Below are 22,835 nucleotides of genomic sequence, written 5' to 3'. Positions count from 1 at the left end.
GAATAACATCAAATTTCTGGGTGGCCTTGGTCTGTCGGAAGAGGGTTTGTAGTTCATGCTCTCCAGCCTCAAGAGCCTCTCAATCCTTACGTTTGTATACACACTTCTTTAAGGGCCCCATGCCAAGGCCACTGAAGTCAATAGAAAGACTCTGTTGGTTGCAATGGACTTTGGATCAGGCCCTCACAGAGTGAGACTATTGACTCAGATGATATTTTATTTTTCTAGTGGCAAACAAAAAACGGCTGGTTTTGTCCTGCAAACATTACGTGTACGGAAGGTCCCGTGTATAAATGTCATCTCACGGGAGTTCGTCCTGACACCAACTACTTTGTGCGAGCAGCAGTCATTTACATAACCGGAGCAAAAAGCACCTCACCTCCAGGAAGCTTTAAAACTAGGGGTAAGCCCTTAAAATCATCTGATCCTAGATTAACACTATTCTGAGGGTGAAAGTAAACATTTTCAGGGTGCTTTGCCACATAATAATCATCTTATAAGAATCACTGATTTCTCTCTGTGTGAACTCAAAAAAAAAAAAAAGGCACAAAATAAATATCTGCCAAAAATAAAATTGGAGGACTCTTTCAAAGGTGGGAGACGGGGAAGGAGAGAGTGGAATTGAAATGAACTACTTTAATGTTATAAAAACTCATGAATCCAAGCAGAAGTCTGAGTGTGTGTGAAAGAACCTTATGAAGTTTTCCATCATGAATAAAAGTCCAAAGGTTCCTTTTCCATGAGTAGCCTTTTAGACCAGAGTCTGCAAATCTTCAGTTCCTTCCCATGTCTCAACACCCCGGTGCATGTTTAAGTTTTGCTCTAGCCCTTGCTCGTGTCACTTTTTTCTCAGAATATGAAATGTGTGTAGTAAAATACTGTCTTTTCAGAATTCTCCATTTTCTCACTTTGCACAATAGCTGGAGTTCCAAGTAAACCAGGAATCCCCAAAATAGCAGAGGAGAATAAAAATTTTGTACAGTGGGAAAAAGCTGAAGACAATGGAAGCAATCTTACCTACCACATTTTAGAAAGCAGGTAAGTGAATTGCAGAGCACGCTCCTGCTAGCAAATGATCGATGGTTCATTTGTATATAGGTATCCAGCAGAATGTTTTACAGTAACAAAGTAGGAAATAGGTTCAGATTAAATACTAATGAACCTACATTCCGGCCCAAATCCCAAATTGAACTCAAGCCATTTTAGAAATTTCTAAATGTTTAATATCCTTGGTTTTGAAATTGTATTTACATGCCCCTGCACATCTTGTTTTCAGGTAAGATGGGAAGGAAGATCACCCATATGATTTGTGGCTGAAGGGGGGAATTCGGGCTTTCAGCTTATTCCTAGCTTTTGCTTACTAATAGAAGAGGTAGGCTGAGGAGCTCATGATGAGATTCCAAATTTTCCAAAGTGACTAGAAATGTTAGGTCCCTCAATTTTTTGGGTACTCAACTTGACACAGTTTTAAGGGATCTGATTTTCAGAGGGCTGCTGCTCAATTCATTATGGAAATCACCCCCTCTGAGGTATCTCAGGCTTCCAAAAATTAAAATGTCCTAAAACACTCAAAATCAATTTTGAAAATTTAGGCCAGAGACCCAAGGAGCTTTTAGTCTTTCTTATGGCTAAGTCTTCCTTATGTATGTGAAGATAATATTGAAATAATAGAATCATAGAAGTGTAGGACTGGAAGGGACCTCGAGAGGTCATCTAGTCCAGTCCCCTGCACTCAAGGCAGGACTAAGTGATAACTAGACATTTCCTGACAGGTGTTTGTCTAACCTGCTCTTAAAAACCTCCAATGACAGAGATTCCATAGGTAATTTGTTTCAGTGCTTAACTACCCTGACATTTAGGAAGTATTTACTAATGTCCAACCTAAACCTCCCTTGCTGCAATTTAAGCCCATTGCTTCTTGTCCTGTCTTCGAGGTTAATGAGAATAATTTTTTCACCCTCCTCCTTGTAACAACCTTTTATGTACTTGAAACCGTTATAATGTCCCCTCTCAGTTTTCTCTTCTTCAGACAAAACAAATCCAGTTTTTTCAATCTTCCCTCACAGGTCATGTTTTCTAGACCTTTAATCATTTTTGGTGCTCTCCTCAGGACTTTCTCCAGTTTGTCCACATCTTTCCTGAAATGTGGCACCTAGAACTGTACACAATACTTCAGCTGAGGTCTTATCAGCTCAGGGTGGAAGGATTACTTCTCATGTTTTTCTTGCAACACCTCTGCTAATATCCCAGAATGTTGTTTGCTTTTTTTGCAACAGTCTTACACTGTTAACTTATATTTACCTTATGATCCACTATGCCCCACATCCCTTTCCACAGTACTCCTTCCTAGGCAGTCATTTCCCATTTTGTATGTGTGCAATTGATTTTTCCTTCCTAAGTGGAGTACTTTGCATTTGTCCTTATTAAATTTCATCCTGTTTACTTCAGACAGTTTCTTCAGTTTGTCCAGATCATTTTGAATTTTAATCCTATCCTCCAAGGCACTTGCAACTCCTCCCAGCTTAATGTCATCTGCAAACTTTATAAGTGTACTCTGTATGTCATTATCTAAATCATTGATGAAGAACAGAACAGAACCAGGACTAATCCCTGTGGGACCCACTTGATATGCCCTTCCAGTTTGACTGTGAACCACTAACAACTACTCTCTGGGAATGGTTTTCCAATCAAGTATGCACCCACCTTATAGTAGCTCCATCTAGGTTGTATTTCTATAGTTTATGAGAAGGTCATGTAAGACAGCGTCAAAAGCCTTACTAAAGTCAAGATATACCTCATCTAATGCTTCATCCCTATCCACAAGGTTTGTTACTCTGTCAAAGAAGGCTATTAGGTTGCTTTGACATGATTTGTTCTTGAAAAATCCATATTGACTGTTACTTATCACCTTATATCTTTTTGGTGTTTGCAAATTGATTGTTTGATTATTTGCTCCTTTATATTTCCAGGTAATGAAGTTAAGCTGACTGGTCTGTAATTCCCCAGGTTGTCCTTATTCCCCTTTTTATAGATGGGCACTAAATTTGTCCTTTTCCAGTCCTCTGGAATCTGTCCCATATTCTATTAGTATTGGAAGATAATCTCTAATGGCTCTAATATCTCCTCAGTCAGCTCCTTGAAGCTTAAGAAATGTCTTAGGAATGGCTATCCTCTCAGTATTTCTGACTCTGATAAACTCAGACAAAACCAGAAAGCTCTAGAAATCTCATAAGAAAACTAGTTCTAATAAGATTTTCAGGCCATTTCCCAGATACATAGATCTGTTTGGATAAACTGGTTAATCAGATGAAGTTTTGGACGCTTTTCCAAATCAAAGCTCTGAATCAATTAATGCATATTCATCACTAATTGAAGTATAGATACCTCATTATCCAGAGGAATCTGGGGGGAAATGTGAATTAGTTGTCAGACAAGGGCATTAAATGTTCCAGGTTACTGGGAACTCCTTGAATTAATCCTCTTGCAAATGGTTAGCTTTAGTGAACATGTCTATCTATACTCATAGGCATCTACACATCAGTAGCTAAAACTTTAAAAAGTCTTGTTCTGGGATCAGATGGGCTAACTGTATAGCCTAGAATATTTTTTGTAGGAAGAGTTGTCTTTGGTTCTTCCAATTCCTGATAAGGAATCTGGAGGGGAATCTTGCCAGGGCATTCCAGAGTCAATGTAAGTATTAAATCTCCTGAATATTAATAGATTGCATAATATCAAAGGGTTTTCTTCTGCTGGGATAGTTCTATGACATTTTGTAGATTAGGGGTTAGGGAAAGAACCAAAAAATAAAACTCAGTGCATTGTTTTTCCCAAGTTAATTTTGTGCTCATGATAGAGAAAGACTGACAGCACTGTCAGAGGCTGGCATACTTCAGCAGCATAAGCTTTCACCCAGGCATATCTTCCTGGTGTTGTAAGCTTCTACCACAGTTCTGTGAGTACACGGCAGGACTGAACTGCATATGATAACTGAGATAGATGAGACCTGAAGATTTTGATCTGCTAAAGGCCAGATTGCACCTGACCCATGTGTGGGAGTCCAAGGTGAAGAAAGGCATGATGAGGAGCCTTATCTCATGTAAGGGTTATGCACAGTCACAAGCTTTGTATTCTGGCTCCAAAGCAGCCCATAATCAATCCACAATTCATTTTTGATTTTTCATCAGTTCTGTGAAATTTACTTTTCTCATGTGGTTTTGATGTAAAACCAGGAGAAAGTCAATGGTTTCAACTGAGTTTTGCAATGTGTCCAAGGTTCATTTGAACCCAGTTAGGTAACTGTGAACCCAGCTAATCAATACCAAAGAAACTATTTGCATAATATCCTTGAGGATACCCATTGATTTTCACAGAGCTCTGTCAATAACATGAATAACCCAATAACATATACATTTAGCTTCCACATGGCTTTCTGGGCTAGAAGTTTTTGTTCTGTTGTTCTGCTTTAGAGTGAGTTGTGGGGTTTGTTGGCATACAGTACAAGGCCATTTCACATGAAGTATACCTGTATCATGTAACATGAAATGACGATTCAGACATGCCCTACAAATCTAATGTATGCTCCTTCTTCAGATGATGTATAATCTGCTCTGAATTTGTGTTAAGTGATCCAATCAAAGCCAACTTAAAAAGGAAGCAATATGCCCGGCAGCCAGCAGATACTGTGGGAAACTGGCTAGCTAAAGGATTGTGTCTTCCCTGCCAATGACATGCTTTCTTTATTAGCTTGTGAAACCTGATACACAAGGGGCACTGAACTGCTCTAGGCCCGAGAGAACTAAAACCTCTAATAGTACAAAGAATAAATGAAGAGTTTTGCCTAAAATGAAATAACAATGTTTTGAGATCCTAGCTATGAGCTGCATATTAAAACAGCAGAAAGGATGCCCTCGCCATGTATGTCCAAAACATGCTGGCATTTCATTTTCTGTGCCAGGCTAAAGAGGTGTCATCTCCTGCGTTACTGGAACGGCATGTTAATATCACTGTGTTTCTGCAGCCAAACCCACATGAATGGAATGGTACTGAGTGCGGAACATGTGCACGAAGAGAGTCTTCACGTAGGCCATGCTGTTGAAATGATGTATGGCAGAAGCTGTAAATAACACAAACTAGCTAATATATCTCTGTTGTTTTGCTGTGCGCTTTGTAGGAAGGGGTCCCGGAACACAAGCGAAATGAAGCCTTCTTGGGAGGTGGTTTACAATGGCTCTTGCAGCAATATATGCACATGGAAGGCCAAGAACCTAGTAGGAACTTACCAGTTTCGAGCAGCAGCTGCAAATATGCTGGGACTGGGTGCATACAGTGGCGTCAGTGACGAGGTCGTGTTGATTAAAGGTATGTGCTGTACTTTTTAGTTGGTTAATAAGCTAACATTGAAATGGTCGATCACCAACACAAATCATTTTTAGTCAGGGCAATCCCAATGATTTATGAACAGAGACAGCTATTTGTATGAAGACGTTGTCGCATCTATAGTGTACAATGTGTACGTGGCAATTAATAGCAGTGTTTCTGTGAAGATTCCCAGTTGGTAGTGCTAGGGCTAACTTTCTTCTCAAAGAAACACTGGGGCCGAATTCTATCTGCACTTGTTATCACTGGGTTGGATATGTTTCTCTACACTGTCTGGAGATGCTGCGGGATGTAGAATGAAGTAAGGGTGGTGTTCAGAGGAGCTCAGCGTTTGCTCAATTCTGCTCCCATTGACATCAGTGAGAGTTTTACCATTGACTTCAGTGGGAGCAGACATAGGCATGCACTGTGGCTTTTGAAAATCCCATCCTAACTGTTCAACGGCTCAGCACTCGTCTTTCATTTACGGCAGTCGGAGGGGTAGAGGAATGGCACAGAGCGGGAGTTCTAACAGGCTCTGTCTACACTGCACACCTTACAACGGCATGTCTGTGCCGCTGCAGCCGCACCGTTGTAAGGTGCGCAGTATAGCCGCCTTTTGTCGCCAGGAGAGAGCTCTCCCGGCAACAAAATCAAATGACCCTGAACAAGGGGCAGTAGCTTCATTGACAGGAGGGTGGCTCCCACTGACAAAGCGCTGTCTAAACAAGCGCTTTTTGTCATTAAAACTTTTGTCATTTTTCACGAAAGTGCAGTGTAGAAAAAGTCACAGTTTTGCTTAGCTGAGTACTGCTCACCCACATTGCATTGTCAGTGACCGACTCGTTTCTTCCTTAACAGATGCTATGCCCCACCCAGGGGCAACTATTACCACAGCTGTTGTGACTGGAGTGATTGCGTTCATCTTCATTGTGATTGCACTGTTTGCTTTTGGTACGTGATTACGAAGTTTAATACATCTTGTGGGTCTGCCAGACCACAACAAAAGGAAACAAATCAGAAATGTAAGAGAAGGACCAGCTGGTATTTTAGAGCTAGATCTTGTGAGGTGCCAAGCAATCACTGGAGCACGTTTCATGGTCTTAGCCCTGGCTGATTCCAATACTCAGCGCAGTACGAACTTGGATCTCTGCTAGGTGGTGCTGTATAGCCCCATGCAGAAGACCTAGGGCTAGAAGGGACCTGGGAATGCTCATGTTTTGGGTCACCAGAGATTACCAGTTATGCTCACAGTGGCAAGTTTCGTTGTAATGATTTTAGTTCTCTGCAGGGAGAGTAGAGGGACACTGAGGGTGTAGTTGCGTTCTTGCATTGTAAACTCACACTGGTATGGTTAATAATCGTTTTGTCAGGTATGTCACTGATCATATGTATAAACCCAAATGCAGGAAAGGGACTAGAAAAGGGTCTATGATATAGAGGAAAAACAAATGTAATTATTCAGTTTACTTGTGTAAAAGGATGTCAAAGTGCAGTCTCCTGTGTTCTGCTTTTCCCTTCCAGTCTGGCACAGAATATGGAAGTTCAGAAAGTCTGCGCAGAATGGGCAGATAGTGCTCGTCAGGGAAGATAAAGAATTAGATCAACTTAGGGGGCTGGCTGATGCTGTGGGATTGTCTAATGCTTGCTATGCTGTGAGGTATGTAATTGTGACGTGTAAAAGCTATTTACAGAGCAGAAAATTTAGCCGACCTTCGTGGGCCCGATTTTCACAGATGCCGAGCGCCTAAAACTATGAGTGAAGGCAGTGAGATCTGTGGGTGCTCAGCACTCAGAGAATCAGGCCCAGAGAAAGTGACTCAATGCCAACAAATGGGGCCAGATTTTTAAAAGAGTTCAGCTTCCATCTAGGCACCTAGATAAGGTCCAGCTTTTCAAAAGAGCGTAGGACCCAGCTGCTCCCATTGGGACACCGTGAAATATCAGTCCATGAATTCTCAGCATTTTCTGTGCTGTGACGTGTATAAATCTGGCTCTAGGTACACAAGAGGTGTAATTCCCTCCTCTGCAGAGGGCATGCAAAAATCCTGTGCATCACTTTAGTCTTTTGTGAACTGTGTTTGAGACAAACTGTACCAAATTTGTTTAAGGCAAAATGTTGAGAATATTCCTCAACCACATATTTATTTGAATGATTGTTTATTTTGAAAGCTATAACAAGCCATGCTGTTTTGTAGCACTCTCCCCACTAGGGCTGAGATTGAATGCTTGCCAGCCTTTCCTCGGGACAAACTGAATTTGCATAATCTGCTGGGAAGTGGAGCCTTTGGAGAGGTGTACGAGGGGACTGCGGTAGATACCACAGGAGCTGGAAGTGGGGAATCCAAAGTGGCAGTGAAGGTAATTTCAGCTGTGTAGCCCCCTAGCAACAGCATGGTCTAAGGTGGGCAAACATGGCTTTGTGGTTAGGCCATAGGAATGGAGGTCAAGAAACATGGGTTCTATTTCTGTCCCTGCCACTAATTCACTCATGACCTTGTGGAAATCACTAAGGGCTGAGCTCCCCTCATAACACTTGTTAGTGTCCAGTCTCGGGCCTTTCCTTAACTGAGAAAGTCAATCACGTTAAACATTTTAACATATTTAAATTCTGGATCACCCTCCTTTAGGGACTCAACTAAGACAAAATCTACATTCAGTTGCAAATCTTGGAATGCGAGACGAACTCACTAGGCAACCCATGGCATGTCTACCCTGCAGCTGGGAGTGTGCCTCCCAGACGGGGTAGACAGACTCACTAACTCTACTCAAGCAAGCACACCAAAAATGGCAGTGTGTATGCCGTGGCACAGATGGCGGCTTGGGCTAATCACCTGAGGCCCCTGGATCAGTCCTTGGGTGGCTAGCTTGAGCCTCCACCCATGCTGCAGCATCCACACTGCTGTTTTTAGTGCACTAGCTCAAGCAAACCTAGTGTAAGTCTGTCTACCCAGGCTAGGAGGTGGGCTTCTGACTGCAGTTTAGATATACCCCAGTAATGTGACTTGACAGAATGATCCAATCTCCCTCCTGTTTAACTGTCAGTCGAAGCAAGAACTGGGGAGCAGGGAGGTGTAATAGCATGTTCAGGAACACTGAATATGTAGCTTTACCTTTATCAAGAGCATGTTGAACAGCCGCAGAAGAGGAAAGCTGAAAACAAACGGGATGCATCTGAAAACACGGTTAAAACCGTCTTGCGCAACTATAGGCAATTCCTTTCAGCTGGAACACAGTTTTCCTAAGTGTCTTTAGCCTCAGCTGTTACCCCCCTTCCCCATACCCTGCTCTCGGTTTACTAGTCTGTCCTTACACTGTGAGCTCCTCAGAGTAGGAAGAGGGCATAGATGCCTACTTCTGTTTAGAAAGTGCCTATTACATTGTAGCCACTCCTGGAAATATAGATTAGGAAAAGTGTGTGTGTGTGTTAGAAGAGGAAAGCAGCCCATTGAATTTTTTCTGATATAAATGCTACATAGGTTACCCTGGCAGTGATTGAATTGTGCCAACTACTTGTTTTGGTCTTGTGTTGCATAGACTTTGAAGAAGGGTGCGACAGACTATGAGAAGAGTGAGTTCCTGAAGGAGGCACACTTGATGAGGTAATGCTGGATCTGCCACAAAATTTCTTTCAAGAATGATCTAAACGAAGGCTCTGGCCTTCAGGAGGGATTAGAGAATCACTTTCATCTGAATGGGGTTTGTGGGTATCTTTTGTGTCCCTTATTTTTGCTAAAGAATTAAAGCATCCCCAATGAATCATACCAAAATGAAGCTGCAAAATTTGTTTGCAGAGTAGATGGAGATTGAAAGTTTATTGCACTAATTTCATGGATTGACTGGACCTTTGGACTGGGATGTTTCAGCCTCGCTGCTCCTCCCTCTGAGCCAATTAATATAATAATAACAATAGTAATAATTAGTAAACAATAGTAATACAATAGTAAACAATAGTAATAATAATAATTAATAATGACAGTCCCAGTTTATCAAGATAAGAATAGGCCCCAAAGTTTTAATTCCTTGTTGAAAGTTGGTTTTAATATGTGGACATTCACCAGTAGAGGTTGCCACATATCTTTACCTATTCAGGGCGCAAATATATGATATATGTACATGTCCTTTGAGAATGAATTTACATGAAGACGTCAGTGTTTGAACTGGAAATCCAGGTTCTCTGGAGTCCCCAGTGAATGTGCCATGATTTGAGATAAAAACTTCACTTAGGAGCATAAGAATATGAATAAGGCTTAATTTTCAGAGGTGCACTTGCAATTCTCTGACTTTAAATTTGGGCACTCACAATAAGAAGCCAGTATTGAAAATTTGGAATTTAATTTCCCATACTGAAAATATAATATTATTGAATTATAATAGACAGATAGCAATTATAGTGTGTGCATACTCCCTCTTTGCTTCTGTTTCCAGAAGATTTTTAAAAATCAGTGTCACATTTCCTTTGCTCATTTGCTGAATCGAGCATGGAATGAGACAGGGCTCCTATGAAAATACTTATATGTGATTACGTAATTAAAGACTATCAAAATGCAGTTTCATAAAGGAGAGGAGTTAAGGTTTTATGTGCATTTCCTGACTTTTGAATGCATCCTTTCCCTTCTTCTTTGAGTGTTGGTCCCTCTGAGTGTGGGTGTGCCTCTTCGGTTTGTCTTCTACTGCCCGTGGTCTGGGACAGAATCCACCTGTATTCTTTTCTTTCACTTGATGTTTTACCTGTAAATAATTGTAAATAGTTATTTCATTCTTACGTTTACATAGTTGGTTAGCTTAAATCTAGTTTAGTTAGTTAGAGTTGGGGAGGTTCTTTCCTCCAACCTGTCTCCCCTATGCCCAGGGTTCCTCGCTTCAAATCTGCCTTGTCTGTCCCTAAATCTCCTTCTGAGTGACCCTCACAATACCAGCCCCCACTGCTTCGGGGAGTCATGCATTCTATCCACTTGTCTCCCCCTGTACCAGGCAGGCTCTGGGAGTTCCAGGTCTGCCAACCTCTTTTGGAGCTAACCATGAGACCTAGATCAGATCCAGGGCCATCCCGTTCTCCAACTCTTCACCTGAATCACTGAGCATGGCTCCACTGGCACTGGCAGATTGTCCCACCAACCCGAAAGACCAAGTGGAAGCATGACAAGGATAAGAAGCACAAAAGAGCAGAGAAGTCTGTTCATAGGTCCTCAGACAGGAAAGCAGTTTCACTCCTTCTCTCAGGTTTGGACAAGACTCTGCACCCCATTCAGGGTTCACCTAGAACTCATGGTGAGATTGGGCAGGCATCGATGATACCAGCAGCTTCTGCTGTTCCAAAACTGTCCTCTAGTGGTGCAAAGATAGTAAGCAGTGCACACCCTCTATGCTGGCAGTGTCATACTGTGTGCCTAAGCCTGCACCATCGGTCCCGAAACCAAAGACTCCAGCCAGTTCTCTTACAGCTCAACTGAGATGCTCCCTTCAAGATGTTCTGGCAACCTACCTGGATCCAGAGTCCCTGGTCCTCATGTAACCAGTTTTAGTATAGGACATTTGTAACCCACTCACCTCCTGAGCGTGGTGTTCTGTCCCCTCTCGTGGCACCAAGACCACTTAAAGGTTAATGAGTCTGCTTTACAGCCTTAGCTAAGGGCCAGTTGGCTTTTAGCTTATACGGTAGAGGCTCATGCACTAATCTCCAGAGGCCCCAGGTTTGATCCTCTCTGCCGACGACCGGAGTCTGTCGGTGTTACACATTGAAACACCATCTATTCCCCAACCCCACCTCCAACAGAGCTATGATATCAGGATGCTGTCTCTGTCCCACCTCCAGCCACACCACCCTCACCCAGGTGACACCATGGCACTACCTCCTGAATCAGAGAAATTCTACTCCGAGAGCAAGAGATGGTAAACCAGTTATGACAAGGGCTTCCTGTCAAGGTTCCTCCCCCACTCTGAACTCTAGGGTACAGATGTGGGGACCTGCATGAAAAACCTCCTAAGCTTATCTTTACCAGCTTAGGTCAAAACTTCCCCAAGGTACAAAGTATTCCACCCGTGGTCCTTGGAATGGCCGCTACCACCACCAAACTAATACTGGTTACTGGGGAAGAGCTGTTTGGACGCGTCCTTCCCCCCAAAATACTTCCCAAAACCCTGCACCCCACTTCCTGGACAAGGTTTGGTAAAAAGCCTCACCAATTTGCCTAGGTGACTACAGACCCAGACCCTTGGATCTTAAGAACAATGAACAATCCTCCCAACACTTGCACCCCCCCTTTCCTGGGAAATGTTGGATAAAAAGCCTCACCAATTTGCATAGGTGACCACAGACCCAAACCCTTGGATCTGAGAACAATGAAAAAAACATTCAGTTTTTTACAAGAAGACTTTTAATAGAAAATAGAAGTAAATAGAAATGAAGAAATCCCCCCTGTAAAATCAGGATGGTAGATATCTTACAGGGTAATTAGATTAGAAAACATAGAGAACCCCTCTAGGCAAAATCTTAAGTTACAAAAAAAGGTACACAGACAGAAATAGTTATTCTATTCAGCACAATTCTTTTCTCAGCCATTTAAAGAAATCATAATCTAACACATACCTAGCTAGATTACTTACTAAAAGTTCTAAGACTCCATTCCTGTTCTGTCCCTGGCCAAAGCAGCATACAGACAGACACAGACCCTTTGTTTCTCTCCCTCCTCCCAGCTTTTGAAAGTATCTTGTCTCCTCATTGGTCATTTTGGTCAGGTGCCAGCGAGGTTACCTTTAGCTTCTTAACCCTTTACAGGTGAGAGGAGCTTTCCCCTGGCCAGGAGGGATTTCAAAGGGGTTTACCCTTCCCTTTATATTTATGACACTTCCCTATAAGAGTTTAGACCTGACAGGGCTTCATGGGGACCCTCCCCTGCCCAGGACCCATATTCACCCCCAAAGGAGTACTGGTACCAACATATGGTCCACCTCCCTACCCATATGACCCTATGTGGTCACATTAGGGTTCATGGAACCCTTGCCACTGGGCCCAGAATCATAATACTTCAGATACTCAGCCTCCAGCGTTTAGAGAGAAAGCTCTGGCAGAATATCAAGAGACACAGCTGGAGCAGCTGGTATGGCCAGAACCCTCTACGGCTTCATCCTCGTCCCCAGATGAGGCGGTATTGCCAATCTTCCCCCCTCTGCCTGACAATTACAGGCTATACCAAGAACTGCTTAGGAGGATAGCTGACACCCTCCAGATCCCATTGGAGGAAGTGCAGGACCTACATGCAAAGCTTTTAGCCATCCTCCACTCTGCAGCTCCTGCCAAGATGTCCTTATCCATGAATGAAGCCATCTTGGACCCGGCTAAGGCCATTTGGAGGACCTTGGCCACCTGAGAGAGAGAGAGAGAGAGAGAGAAAGAGCGAGCCAAGAATAGATATTTTGTCCCCTCTGGGGACAAAATATTTATATTATCACCCAAACTTGCTGGTAGTCCGGATAGCCCCTGAATGCAGTAGACTCCATCACCCAAAAATCCAACCCCTCAGAGAAAGAGGCTGAGAGGCTGGACCATTGGTACGAAGAACTTCTCTTCAGTCAGCTTGCTCTTCAGGATTGTGAATGACCATAATGTCCATATTGAGTAAGCCTCAATTTCAGGCCAGACCTGGTGAGGGGAAGGCCAGGTCATCATTAGTGGACATGGCATCCTGCTCAATAGCAACCTTGCTGGTCATGAGATCAGCTTACTGGTTACAGACATCTGGGTTCCCTAAGGTACAAACAACAGAGGAGGCCCTCCCTTTAGAAGGGAACACCCTCTTCAGCAAGAAGATGTATGAAGAACTCCACACACTGAAAGATTCTCATGACTGCAACAAGGCAGATACACTGCTCCATTAATATCTTCCCTCCAAACTCATCAGCCCTCTAAAACGGTGCTTTTATGGATTGCTCAAGAGCCATTAACCAGTTGTTCTGTCACCACCATCACCCCCATTTGGCACTCACCTAACCCATTTCCTTCCATGATGGTCAATCTGAACCTTTGGCAAATGGGTTGTGGACATTATTTCCATGGGCTAGATCGCTCTGAAGGGACATGGTACAGCTATGGAACTGGTGCATCCATCACATCACCCTCTCCGCAATGCACCTTCTGGGATTCATGAATTCCCTGGCAGATCAGATCAGCAGGCAGTTCAACAAGGACTATGAATGGGAGCTCAACTCTTCAGTGGTTCAGCAAATCTTCCACCAATGGGGGTACCCATTCTGGGACCTCTTTGCCACCCAAGAAAACAAGAAATGGCAAACTATTGCTCTTTCAATGGCCAGGGTCTGGACTCTAGAGGGGATACCTTCCTGCTTCCATGGTCAAAACCATTAATGTATAACTTCCCTCCCATTCCCCTCATACCTCATGTTCTCTGGAAAATACAGAATGACAGAGCAACAGTAATTATAATAGCCTATGATGGCCCTACAAATGACCCCACATATGTGCATTCACCTACAATCATCCCCAACACTTCTCTCTCAGTATGGGGGCAGAACCAACTATTCCAGCCAGAAAAAAAGGAGTACTTGTGGCACCTTAGAGACTAACAAATTTATTTGAGCTTGAGCTTTTGTGAGCTACAGCTCACTTCATTGGATGCATGCATCCGATGAAGTGAGCTGTAGCTCACGAAAGCTTATGCTCAAATAAATTTGTTAGTCTGTATCCGCAAAAAGAAAAAGAGTACTTGTGGCACCTTAGAGACTAACATGGCTGCTACTCTGAAACCTATCCCAGCCAGGCTTCCCTCCAGCTCCCAGCCTGGTTTTTAGTGATTGGGTGACAGACTTTGAATGAACCTGCTCAAAAGAAGTGCAATATATCTTGCTTAATATTAGAAAACCTTTTACACTGAAGTGTTATGCTGCTAAATGGAAGTGCTTTTCCTTGTGGTACCAGCAACATCACCTCTCTCTGGAAAAGTCCTAACTTTCCAGTATCCTTCATGACTTCCTCTCCCTAAAGATATCAAGATTTCCAGTCAGCTCACTGAGAGTGCATCTCGCGGCTATCAGTGCATTTCACCCTCCAAGAGAGAGTTACTCAGTTTGCACTTATCTCATGACAGTCCAGTCCTTAAAGGCTTTGTTAACATTTCCCCTCTGGTATCTTGCTCTCTCTGGGATCTGAATTTAGTACTAGAAGCACTTATGAGGCTGTCCTTTGAGCCCTTGGCTTCATGCTTCTTCCTGTATTTATTGCTGACGGTGGCCTAGATCCTGTGTTTGTTCTTATGATCCTGTCGGATTTCCATCTGAGTCAAATGATTCATCTACCTGTATTTCACCCAAAGCCCCATCTGAGAGATGAAAGGAGATGACATGCTTTAGATGAAAGTCTCTCCCTGGCTTTCTACTTGGATTGGACAAAGCCATTTTGAGGAGCTTCTCGACTATACATTTCATTTGCTGGAATGAAGGGCAAGGCCATATCTTCCCACAGATTCTTGAGGTGAATCTCTGGCTGCACCCTCCTTTGTTATCAGCCTGAAGAAATTCCTCCTCCTCCATGTTGTACCAAAGGTCACTCACATAGGGCACAGGCTGCCCCAGTAGTATCACTGCAAGGTGTCCCTCTTTCCAAAATCTGCAGGGCAACTACTTGGAGCTCTGTCAGTACATTGACTTGGCACTACTCTCTGACTTATGCCTTGGCAGATGATGCATCCTTTGGTTCAGCAGTCCCAGAGTCTGTGGTGCCAGGTACCTTCTTGCACCCTTCTCCAAAATAAACATGGTTTGGGAATCGCCCATAGTTAATACAGTACCAATGTTCCCTCTAATTTTTTCCATCCATGTGCGGAATAAATTTTGTTATATGCACCAAAGTATGTGTGGATGTGCACCACCAGTAGAAACCAAAAACCTAGATAAAATACATAGTTTTAAAAAGTTACCATAGGGATAATTACTCCAGCCAGCACAGGTTAGGCATTTTAGAACTCACTACTCAAAGAATTACATTTAAGTGTAAGAGAGAAATAAAAGTGATGAAATGCATAGACCAGTCAAAAAACTCAAATAACACACTTTGAAAAAATAAAATTACAGAGAATATCTGTGCATTGCAGGAAGTACCAAGAAGTAACAACAACAATAATACAAGTATGTGTTGGGAGGTGAGGGTGAAAGACTGTGTGTGTGTGAGAGAGACAGACAGACAGACACACACACACACAGAGACAGTGTGTGTGCTGGCTACTAGGGAAGTCTCTGAGAGACACCGTGCACTGTCTCTTTAAGGTACCCTCACTGACTGTGGGAAGGCTCATTCAGACCTCAGACCACAGCAGCTCTCCTGCTTCGGAGCACTGCCCCCCTCCCCTGCTCTGTGGAGATGGGGTACATGGGCAGGGGGGAGGGGAGAGACTCTGTGTGTGTGTGTGTGTGTGTGTGTGTGTGTGAAGGTTCCTTCCCCACTCTGAACTCTAGGGTACAGATGTGGGGACCTGCATGAAAACCCCCTAAGTCTATTTTTACCAGCTTAGGTTAAAACTTCCCCAAGGTACAAACTATTTTGCCTTTTGCCCTTGGACTTTATTGCTGCCACCACCAAGCGTCTAACAGATATATAACCAGGAAAGAGCCTGCTTTCTCCCCAAACGTCTTTCCCCCCAAAATCCTCCCCAAACCCTACACCCCCTTTCCTGGGGAAGGCTTGATAAAAATCCTCACCAATTCGCATAGGTGAACACAGACCCAAACCCTTGGATCTTAAGAACAATGAAAAAGCAATCAGGTTCTTAAAAGAAGAATTTTAATAGAAGAAAAAGTAAAAGAATCACCTCTGTAAAATCAGGATGGTAAATACCTTACAGGGTAATCAGAGTCAAAACATAGAGAATCCCTCTAGGCAAAACCTTAAGTTACAAAAAGAGACAAAAACAGGAATATCCATTCCATTCAGCACAGCTATTTTATCAGCCATTTAAACAAAAAAAAATCTAATGCATATCTAGCTAGATTACTTACTAAGTTCTAAGACTCCATTCCTTTTCTGTTCCCGCGTCACACAGACAGAGAGAACCTTTGTTTCTCCCCCCCTCCAGCTTTGAAAATATCTTGTCTCCTCATTGGTCATTTTGGTCAGGTGCCAGCGAGGTTATCCTAGTTTCTTAATCCTTTACAGGTGAAAGGGTTTTTCCTCCGTCCAGGAGGGATTTTAAAGGTGTTTACCCTTCCCTTTATATTTATGACTGTGTGTGTGTGTGTGTGCTGGCTGCTGGGGACATCTCTGAGAAACCATGGGCTGTCTTTTTAAGGCACTCACTCACCGCCTGGAAGGCTCGTTCAGACCTCAGACTGCAGCCACTCTCCTGCTCCCGATCCCTGTCCCCACTCCCATGCTCTGCAGAGATGGGGTACAAGGGAAGGGGGAGGCAGACACCCTGACATCAGTGCCTCCCCCTTCCCCCCACTCTGCACAGCCTGCAGCTGGCCAGGGGCTCCAAGGTAGAGGGCAGGAGCAACGTGGCTGCAAAGTAGCAGGGGGAGGGGTACCTGAATACATGCTGCCAGATGTGTGCAGCTCTGCTAATCAAGTGTGTGGCACTTGAATCACTCCTGGTCAGCCACCCAATCGTGCAGCTTAGTGGGAACACAGATAGGGACCAGCACTAGAAGAAGCAAGGAAGGTTACTTACCTTATAACAACTGGATTTCTTTGAGATGTGTGGTACTTGTGGGTATTCCTGACCTGCTCTCCTTCCCCTCTGATTTGGATCCTCACGTGATTCGCTGTGGAATAGGAACTGAAGGGGCAGACTGTTGGCACCACCATTTATGCCCTCGGTTTGTGGCATGAGGAGGCATAGCATTGCAGATATGGACCAATGGAAAAAGGGGTAAAAGGTGAGGTGGCAACATTTGCAGGTGATACAAAACTACTCAAGATAGTTAAGTCCAAAGCAGACTGTGAAGAGTTACAGGGGATCTCACAAAACTGGTTGACTGGGCAACAAAACGGCGGATGAAATTCAGTGTTGATAAATGCAAAGTACTGCACATTGGAAAACATAATCCCAACTGTACATATAAAAGATGGGCCTAAATTAGCTGTTACCACTCAAGAAAGAGATCTTGGAGTCATTGTGGATAGTTCTCCGAGAACATCCACTCAATGTGCAGCAGCAGTCAAAAAAGCTAACAGAATGTTGGGAATCGTTAGGAAAGGGATTAGACAGAATGTATCATATTGCCTCTCTATAAATCCATGGTACGCCCACATCTTGAATACTGCGTGCAGATGTGATCACCTCATCTCAAAAAAGATATATTGGAATTGGAAAAGGTACAGAAAAGGGCAACAAAAATGATTAGGGGTATGGAACAACTTCCATATGAGGAGAGATAAGACTGGAACTTTTCAGCTTGGAAAAGAGACGACTAAGGGGGATATGATAGAGGTCTATAAAATCATGACTGGTGGGGAGAAAGTAAATAAGGAAGTGTTATGTACTCCTTCTCATAACACAGGAACTAGGGGTCACCAAATGAAATTAATAGGCAGCAGGTTTAAAACAAACAAAAGGAAGTGTTTCTTCACACAACGCACAGTCAAGCTGTGGAACTCTTTGTCAGAGGATGTTGTGTTTTTGAAGGGGTTCAAAAAAGATCTAGCTAAATTCATGGAGGATAGGTCCATCAATAGCTGTTAGCCAGGATGGTCAAAGATGGTGTCCCTAGCCTCTGTTTGCCAGAAGCTGGGAATGGGCGACAGGGGATGGATCACTTGATTACCTGTTCTGTTCATTCCCTCTGGGGCACCTGGAATTGGCCACTGTTGGAAGATAGGATACTGGGCTAGATGGACCTTTGGTCTGACCCAATATGGCCGTTCTTATGTTCTTACATAACTGACACTGTGATTGAAGAATTTCTGGTCCTAGGCGCACATAGCGGATGCACACCCTACAGCAAATACCCACAGGGAGAACACATCTCTAAGAACTCCACTTACTGTAAGGTAAGTAGCCTTCCCTTTGCGACCTTAAGTTCCAGCTACATTGTGCTATAGAATAAGTTCTCCAAAAAGTGTGACAACTCTTCACTTCCTGGAGGACTTTAGGAAAGTTTGTAACCTTAGTTTTATACATCGTTACTGTCCCTAATAAGAGTTTAACTTAAAATCAGTCTGCTTGTCACTAAGATACTACAAACATATATTTTTCTAGGTAAAATGAATATGGTATATATCTGTAGACAAAATATTTTATGCATCCCTACTTACTGCATTATTTCTTACAGATAAATAATTTAAACACAAAATTCCTGGAAATAGAGACCCCTGAAAATTAGTACAATTAAATTTACACACACGAACACACACAATGGGACTTAGAGATAGGCAGAATATGAAACAAAATGTAAAAATTCATTGTTCCCATTAACCTTCACTAAACCAGGAACTTTTTCATGTGTTTCATTTGTTACTGGATTTTCATGTGAGGCACTTACCAAAATGGGAGATATTTTCATCAGCTGTCGAGAAGGTCTAATGGTAGATGCTTGATATTTATCTGTTAGGTCTCATAAATTATTGAAGCTGAGGACTGACTGGGCAACATAATTGCAGCTGTTTAAAAAATCCTGATGTGCTTTTTATCTAAATATAACCTTTCTGTTGCTTGTCTGTCTAAATGAATATTGCAATGCAGACTGTAATGCTATGCACACTGTTGTGTTTAAACAAGGAGTATACATTGCTTCTGTTACTATTATTATGCACCAGTGATAAAATACTTGGGTTACATTCTGTTTTCAAACAATCATTTGATATTGGATATTGGTAACTGAGTCTCTTGTGTTCAAAAATATATTGCAAAATCTCAGGAGATAAAGAATGACAAGTCTGTGGAGAAACTGTTGGAGACTTGTAAGGGAAGTACCAGGTGCTCCTACTCTTACTATTGTTCTTGAGAGCCAGAGTTTATGTATGATTGAGAGGTATGTGCCAGACGGGGGAAGGGAACTGTCAACTTAAAAATCACACTTCTCACGGAAAAGTTTTTACCTACTATTGTTACAAGCAACACCTAAGATTCCTGGAACTGAAAGAGGTTAGAGGAAAAAAGTTTCTCCGTTTTATTTGTTTGTTTACATTTGACAGCACTTTGACTAAAGTCAGTTTCACTCTATCCCCTGGATAGTTTCCCAGATTGTTTAGAATCTTTCATGCAGCAGTGGGGAGAAAAAAACATTTTAAATCATAAGAAATTGTGATTGTAGAAACACAGAAACTGACAGAATCTGGAACTGCTTTTAATTCCTTCTTTGAAATGTACTAGATTTTAGAGCATCCCTATAATATCCCTATTTGTTTGGACACATAAAAGTCTGTTTAATGGGTTTACGCATGCAAACAGATGTGATCGCAAGTATTCTTCACACAGTTTTAGATTTCTCTTGAAAATGTACTATAGAAAGCAATACTGCATAAGCAAGTGGTTGGGCTGGGTAACCTAATAGGTCTTTTACATCTCTAACTCTCATGAATCTATGGTCATTTGCCCCTAAAGACTATACGATGGCAACCATCTGTTTCAAAAAATGATGGTGCAAGTGCCAAAAAAGTTCAGTTACTGTGTGTCATTCGGCAGCATCACAAGTGGCTACAAATTCCAATTCTTGAGTGACAGTCCTTGCCACAGATAACGCAGGCGTAAGGTACAGGGCCAGAGGAAGAAGTCAGCTCATTACTAGTGCTTGAGAACTGCTGCACTTTGCTATTCGCTCTCTTCACTTTCCTCTCTCACAACCACTCCCTTCAGCTCTTTGACTCTGTGGTAAAGTGCAGGCCTCTAGAGCAGCCTGTTGCTAGCTGCACCTTTCCCAGCTTATGGTGTCAATGTTGAAAGTTTTCAAGTCCCTCTTGCAAACGTCCTTGTACCTGACCCTAGGTCAGTCTAGTGGCCTCAGGGTATTTGCAAGTTCTCCATGCAGGAAATCCTTTGGACTGTGTTCATCTTCCATTGGGTGTAGATGACCAGGCCAACGGAGACATCTGTGTTCGAGAAGAGTGATTAGACTTGGCAATGTTGCTTTCTCAAGTGTCAGGAACTTTGGTTTCCCACTTGATATTTAGAATACGGCAAAGGCAGCAGGTGTGTGAAAGATGTTTAGCCTTCTTTCATGGTAGGTGGTCCAGGCCTCACCGCCCAACAGCAATGTGCTCAAAATGCAGGTCTGCTAGATGTGTACCTTGGTGTTCAGTGTTAGTTTCCTGTTATCTCACATGCCCTTGGTTAGTTGGCTGAATATGGCGGCTGCTGATGCAAGAATTAAGCTTGTCATCTCGCAATAAGTTCTCCAGTACAGATGATCCTAGATAGCAGAACTTGTGCACAGTATCTAGTATGGTTTTAGCTATTGAAACCTCTGGTGCAGCCAACACACCTTGTGCCATAATCAGAGTCTTCTTTAGACTGTTGGTTAGTCGAAATTCATGACAAGCTAGCGTAACCCACACACCTCCTGGGTGTGGTGTTCTGTCTCATCTAGTGGCACCAAGACCACTTTAAGAGAGAGAGTTAAATGCATTTGCTCTACAGCCTTAGCTAAGAGCCAGTTGACCCAGGTCAACAGTTGACTCCAGAGGCCCCAAGTTCGATCTCGCTCGCCCATGACCGGGGTATGTTGGAGTTACAAGTGGGGGCTCATCCACGATTCCAACTGGGAAGTCTCTGAAGCTCAGGATGCACTTCCTTGGCTAGGGGAAGTATGTAACCCACACACCTCCAGGTTATGGTGTTATGTCCCATCTAGTGGCACCGAGACCATTTAAAGCGAGAGAGAGAAAAACGAGTCTGCTCTACAGCCTTAGCTAACAGCCAGTTAGCTTTTAGCTCATGTGGTAGAGGCTCATGCACTAAGCTCCAGAGGCTGCAGGTTCGATCCTGCCTGCTGACGACCGGGGTCTGTCAGCGTTACACGAGCACAAAGCTATGGCAAAGCTGCTGAAGCTCCTCTGCACTAAGATGATATGTTGCCCCACAGACTATATGATGGAATGGATTTCTCTGGGTGAGTCATTCCACTCTAATAATAGTAATTGTAAAATGTCCTCTTTTTTCTCATTTAATGTTATGTTGCAGAAAACACTATAAATGTAGTAAATCTCCAGAATATCAAAGACAGATTGCAGTTCGTATTAACTTCAACCAAGAGGAGACAATCACATGGGTATTCTTCCTCTGCACAATTCCTTTTTTCTAGGAACACTAGGGTGACTGGATAGCAAGTGTGAAAAATCAGGACAGGACATTGGGGGGGTAATAGGCGCCTCTATAAGACTAAGCCCCGAATATTGGGACTGTCCCTAGAAAATCAGGACATCTGGTCACCCTAAGGAACACTCTGAAGTCCATGCCTAACCACCCTACCCCATAGAATAACATAAAGCTACATTTTTGGTATATATACTTGAGCTCTCTTTAAGGTTGAGGAGATACAGAACTTTGCAAGTGTCAAAAGCCTGCAATTGGTACAGACAGGATTTTAGAGATAAAACACTTAGTACAGTAGTGGTAGCAGGAAATGGGTGCAAGTCCAGTTAGCTAGTAAAGTCCATGATTTTTGTTGGATTTTTCCTCCTACATATGTTTTTTTTTTTTCAGCAAATTTGATCATCCCCACATCCTGAAGTTACTTGGAGTTTGTCTGTTGAATGAACCCCAGTACATTATCCTGGAACTGATGGAAGGAGGAGATCTACTCAGCTATTTACGAGGAGCCAGAGGGCAAAAGGTAGGCAGTGGTCTCCAAAAGGTATGTTTTATTTTTAGCTGCTGGTGGCATTCCTGAAGGATCCCACTGTTTTCCTCTTTTACCCTTGGTGAAAGGCCCTGTGTCTGTCCAACCCTTTTTTCCATCTGAAGGTCTCTGAACTGGCTTCTTCATAGCAGCCCAGGAACTCAACATTGAGCTCATAACCAACTTCAGGTCTCTTGTGTGGCAATAGCTTGATCTGCCAATAGGCCTAGGACTATATTTTCAAAAAACATTTTTAGTCCTAAAATGCCCATTGAATTTACCTAGTAAAATCATGTACCCCAAATAGGCATAAATAAGGCTGATAATATAATATTTTCTCTTTTTATGATTTGTATTGCAGAAACATCTATAATGGAAAGGCAGTTCTCAGACATATAAGAAGACACTGTCCCTGTCTCAAAGAGTTTATATGCTAGGGGAGATCTACCAACTAATGAAGGGTTGGGGAGGAGGGATAAATCTCTTACTTGGGTGATTCATATTTAGTATGTGGAATAATAACATGGATTATAAAGTCACTGGCAAGGATGACTTAAAGCCAGGATTTTATGGCATTGTAGCAACAACCTAATTCACCGCCATTCCTATGCCTAGTCCAGATCCAGTGTACTGATCTTAGCTATTGATCCATACTACAGAAAGTTTGCTTGTCTCTGGCCTGATGAGAGTGTTTA

At 42.9% G+C, this 22,835-nt stretch overlaps 1 protein-coding gene across 1 annotated transcript in view; it reads left to right on the top strand.

Annotated features, from left to right (window-relative positions):
- Positions 1-22,835, top strand: part of ROS1 (ROS proto-oncogene 1, receptor tyrosine kinase) — a 98,702-nt gene that overhangs the window by 61,579 nt on the left and 14,288 nt on the right. Inside the window, 8 exon segments of the mRNA XM_077812140.1 lie at positions 229-403; positions 921-1,038; positions 5,171-5,358; positions 6,217-6,309; positions 6,880-7,015; positions 7,554-7,716; positions 8,893-8,957; positions 22,005-22,134. Of these exon segments, the coding sequence (XP_077668266.1) occupies positions 229-403; positions 921-1,038; positions 5,171-5,358; positions 6,217-6,309; positions 6,880-7,015; positions 7,554-7,716; positions 8,893-8,957; positions 22,005-22,134 (1,068 nt within the window).

Source organism: Eretmochelys imbricata, chromosome 3 (assembly GCF_965152235.1).
Source record: "Eretmochelys imbricata isolate rEreImb1 chromosome 3, rEreImb1.hap1, whole genome shotgun sequence".
Classification (NCBI taxonomy): Eukaryota; Metazoa; Chordata; order Testudines; family Cheloniidae; genus Eretmochelys; species Eretmochelys imbricata.
This window is presented reverse-complemented; position numbering and strand designations above follow the sequence as displayed.